The sequence below is a fragment of the Mizuhopecten yessoensis genome, unplaced genomic scaffold (genome assembly GCF_002113885.1).
Source record: "Mizuhopecten yessoensis strain PY_sf001 unplaced genomic scaffold, ASM211388v2 hete_36167846, whole genome shotgun sequence".
Lineage (NCBI taxonomy): Eukaryota > Metazoa > Mollusca > Bivalvia > Pectinida > Pectinidae > Mizuhopecten > Mizuhopecten yessoensis.
The window spans coordinates 1-4,700 of record NW_018485278.1 but is presented as its reverse complement, the minus strand read 5'-3'; the positions used below and the strand labels follow the sequence as shown (position 1 = coordinate 4,700).

The 4,700-nt window shown below is 37.6% G+C and overlaps 2 protein-coding genes across 3 annotated transcripts; both read right to left on the bottom strand.

The window, feature by feature from the left end:
• Positions 1-11: 11 nt before the first annotated feature.
• Positions 12-2,689, bottom strand: LOC110444738 (zinc finger protein 239-like). Of its 2 annotated transcripts, none has more exons than XM_021489101.1 (2): positions 2,614-2,689; positions 12-1,795 (listed from the first exon to the last, which is right to left on the bottom strand). In XM_021489101.1, exon 2 carries the CDS (start codon positions 1,371-1,373, stop codon positions 360-362), a length of 1,014 nt encoding a protein of 337 aa, XP_021344776.1. In that variant the 5' UTR covers positions 1,374-1,795; positions 2,614-2,689; the 3' UTR covers positions 12-359. The 2 variants fall into 2 exon arrangements, with proteins under 2 accessions (XP_021344776.1, XP_021344777.1); XM_021489102.1 differs by lacking the exon at positions 2,614-2,689 and adding an exon at positions 2,354-2,584.
• Positions 2,690-3,766: 1,077 nt separating this feature from the next.
• On the bottom strand, positions 3,767-4,511 carry LOC110444737 (sulfotransferase 1C2A-like; the record flags this gene model as incomplete). Its single annotated transcript, XM_021489100.1, has 2 exons — positions 3,767-3,985; positions 4,318-4,511. Coding segments are annotated over 2 exons (304 nt in total), but the record flags the coding sequence as incomplete, so codon positions are not given.
• Positions 4,512-4,700: the final 189 nt, after the last annotated feature.

Below are 4,700 nucleotides of genomic sequence, written 5' to 3'. Positions count from 1 at the left end.
TATCGGGTGGATATAACGCACTTGCCTTTCACCAAGGCAGCTGGGCTGTGATGCCCCATCGGACATAAAAAGGTATGTGGGTCACCAGCTGCCCGACCACATAAGTTTTCTCTGGGTACTCAGGTTCCCCACACATTAAGACCTGTTGCACACTATCATCTGTGCAACCAATTATGATTAATAAAAGTTGTAATAACTTGTTTCATAAGAAATGTAAAATAAATCAAGTGTCAATTTATTTTATTACCCTTCTCATATTGACATTGTTCTATGAATCCATGTGTTTTTTAACGCCTAGAAGTTGTACAAAACCCCTAAGCACATATTTCACGTCTGTAGGTCACTGTCCCCTTTCCCCTCTATATGTTATGTTTCTCCTCCAGGCCATCATTCTTGGTATTAGATCTTTTACTGTCAGCTTTCTGAAACTTCTCTTCTATGTGTCCATTCTGGTGCATCTTCAGGACAATAGACTGATTAAAGCCTTGACCACAGACATCACATGTGTATTGCATCGCACCCGAGTGAATCAAGAGATGTTTCTGGAGGTTTGACTGCTGACTGAAGCCCTTGCCACAGACATTACATGTTAACAACTTCCCCCCTGTATGTTCCCTTTGGTGTATCTTTAGAACAGCGGCCTTGTTAAACACCTTACCACAGACATCACACTTGTACCGCTTGTCCCCTGTATGTATCTTGGTGTGTCTTTTTAGTCCGTAGGCCTGCCGAAATCCCTCCCCACAGACGTCACACTTGAAAGGCTTTTCTCCAGTATGTAACATTTTATGTATACGTAAGCCATTTGCCTGAAGAAACAGTTTACCACAGACATCACACTCATGGGAATACTCTCCTGTGTGTACCTTGATGTGTCTTGCTAGGTTCTGTGTTGCCGTAAACTTCTTTCCACAGATTTCACAAACGTGCGGTTTTTCTCCTGTATGCATGACGCGATGCGCCTTAAGGCTGGATGCAAGACAAAACCCTTTCCCACAGACATCACACCTGTGTGGCTTTTCTCCTGTATGTATCATACGATGGCTTTTGAGGTTAGCCATTTGACTAAAGCCTCTATCACAGATATCACATTTGTATGGTTTTTCACCTGTATGAATTACGGCGTGTGTACGAAGATTAGACGCCTGAGTAAACTCCTTACCACAGACGTCGCATTTATATGGTTTCTCTCCTGTATGCAACCTTAGATGTCTCTTCAGGTCTTCTGTCGTTCTAGTCTGCTTTCCGCAGATATCACATTCATATGGCTTTTCTCCTGTATGTACCATGCGGTGAGATGTCAGACCGCCGGTCTTCTTAAACCGTTTACCACAAAAATCACACTCAAATGCCTTTTTTCCTGTATGTACCATGCTGTATATATGTTTCTAGAACTTAGCTATAGATCACAAGTGTGTGTTTGAAATTTTCATATGTAGTGTTTATTTAGTCCATTCGCCCTTCAGAATTCCTTACCATAAATATATGTTGGTTTACACTGTCTCTCGTGTGCTTCCTGTTATGACACGAAGATCTTATCTCAATTTTTAGACATTACATCTAACGTTTTTCTGGTACGTAATCATGCTTATCTTTGTCCAAACTGAAGTCTGTAATCACAGTAGTAACACATACTGTCGTGTAGAACAAGTTTCTTCGATAACGGACTGAGATTCGTTCAGATAGATGAACTTTCTTCCGAGATTACAGTTTTTTTTCCAAGGATCATTGATCAGCTCTTCACAACAAGGTTGATTACACAGCAGGGTCTTTGTTTTGTTTTCCAAATTATTTCCTAAAAATGAAATTAAAAAAATAAACACTGTAAAACTAACTCACCAGTATATGTACAATCTCAACACGAAAGGCATTGAGGGCCTATATTCCTCAACAATTTCAATTTGCAAGGCATACAGTAGGCATGTGGTTGACATTAAGCACAGGCGCCTGTAACTGGTATGTAAATATGTATGATAAAAATATATAATAGCCTACCTACACTTCTATATTGACCCCAATTTACTAGGGTAGGCTGCAGGTTAATTCCTGTAGGAACTCTATCTAAATGTTATAAATCTCTGATTTAGATAGAGTTCCATTAGCTGGAGGGTATTTTATATTTTCACATATGTACATGTACAAATGTATACCAGATGCAGGCGCCTGTAGTATGACCTATATCAGTATAGTACACGTGTATTTAGACACTTTTAACGAACCCATGTGGTCGACTAGGTGCAAGGTTGACTGTTAAAGGACTCAAACAACTAAACAGTTTACTATATATGTTATTACTAAACATTTCTTTGAAGTTCAACACCAGTGACAGCTATCTAGATTCATAGATACATACCTTACAAAGGCTACAGAATGACTTTTTTGATAGGTTAGTGACACATTGGCGTGTCACAGTATAGGTATATGGTCTCCGGAATGCCGGACATTTTTGTCTCTGTATCTGTGTATTTTGGTGGAACAAGAATTTTCCTCTCAGCTCTCATGAAAGCTGTATTGATAGCGTGTGAGGGGAAATCGTAACCTGTAATATTCCCTGTCCATAAAAGGTACATAATAAAGTACTGGTGGTAAAACAAAACTTAAATTAAACTTTACCTTATATCATAAAACCTCTGTCGCAAGATGTCAACAACATGGGAACTGCATTACCGGAAGTGAATAAAATACAAATGGACTCCACTAAAGTTCAGAATAAAAACTTCACCTGACCATAATATAGCGGAATTGACCCGATTACGTTTCAAGCATATCCAAATTTAGGCTAGAACTAATCAATTTGAAAAAAAACAACGTAATAGATGATATTCAGAAGTTGCAAATCTGAAATTTGTTCACAAAAATACTTTGTCATGATTATGGGAACGACATCGACAATTCGACCTATGTCGAGAACTGATGATTTTGATGAGTATATCTTCGTCCGTTTTTTTATGAAACCGGTCCCATGCTCATGGCTGGCTTACATAATGTGAAAACGGTAAACAAAAATGTAAATAGTTCAAACTAAATGTAAATTCGGTTTGGAGTCTTTTCATATTTTTTTTCTGAATCATTGACAAAATACTTGAAAATTGTGTTATCCTTTCATCATCAGAACACGAAATTTGGATTGGTCACAAAATCTGAGTTTTGAGCATGAATACGGGCCGAGTATTCCAAACGCCATTGATATTTGTTTTATTTTTCACCGAGAAATGCCAAGCGCTTAAATAAGTCCGGTCTAAAAACAAAAGCAACACAGGTAATTTATCGCCATCACTTCTTTTACGAAAATGTAATTTAAGTATGATTCATTTGGAGTTCAACTATTTCATGAAAAAAGCCCTTTATTTGCCAATTTCACGTCAATACGTTGAAGACTGTACATGAACACCAAAGTCAATTTCCTACAAACGGACCCTTTCTCTTGAACAGGTATGTGGTCATCTATTTGAGGGAGGTCTTTCCAACAATGGCACGTCAACGTTGGCCTTGGACAGCGTGATGCCTTCCTCTGGCTGATCTGAACGTTTCCGCACAATGACAATTCCTGGACAGTATAATCACGATATACCGCCTCATATCTCAAAATACGTTAGGGCTATCTCCTAAATCTTTTGACTATCTATTGTTTTGGCTTCTCGGTTACCACAATAGATTAGTATATTTATCAAAATACCACCAACAAAAACGTTACGTTGCTTAAGTCTGAAACTGGAATGTCATAACAACTTGACATATAAAAAATAAAAACGAATATATTTTTTTATTCATGTAGATAGAGCACGTACAGTTGTGTGTACTTTTTTTATTTACAAAAACAATTTGTCGAATATTTCCAAATACTAGTTAAATAAATGCATGTAACGAGTCACATATTACTCATAAACAACTCTCAATGAGGAGACATTCATCTCTGTTTCGATAATTTTATCAAAAGTTTCATTCTGTGCTACAGTGAACCAGTTTTTCCAATCTCCGATGATCCCTGAAACGAAGTATACAGAAAACAATCAACCAAATTCATGAATACTTTCGTGTTTCTATATGGATTGATTACACATTTGTTATTCAATATGTGAAATAATAACGCTCAATATAAGGTTACATCAACAGTTACAGATTAATTGTATTGCAATATTGTACGAAAGGATGATGCGTTTAACCTCTTATTGTTATGCAAACATTTTGTTAATATGTGTAAAAAAACCACGCTAAGTAAATGTTTTGTCGAATATTAGGTAACATCAACTTAAACAGGTTAATTGTAAGGTAGTAATGCATCTGGGCGCTTTAATACCGACTCTTTTAAAAGTATACCTTTGCGAAACATGAAGTTGGAACCATCAATGGACATTTGTCGTATCGCGTTGTCTTTAGCTCGAGCCCCAGCAGTGGACATGTTTGCGAAGGAACACTTGTCGTTGATAGCCATCAGAGTATGCTCGGCGAGGTCCACACCCAGGTAGGCGGCCAGATTCTTTAGTATTGGCAGGGGGTTCTGTAAAAACGTCCTAGAAATACTGAGATTGATTTATCGTTTAACATAGATCATTAGAAAATTGCATATAATAAAACAAGCCATCCGGATTGATATGTCTCGCCTGTACCCGCTTTGACCATCAATGCACATATCAGAGAAACAAACTTAAATGCAGAAACTTAATGTTGATGGAGATGCTGACAAAGTCAATGGACCATGA

Bases quoted from the DNA above. Each gene is read 5' to 3' on its own strand.
- LOC110444738 (XM_021489101.1), bottom strand. From the start codon at position 1,373: ATGGTACATACAGGAAAAAAGGCATTTGAGTGTGATTTTTGTGGTAAA.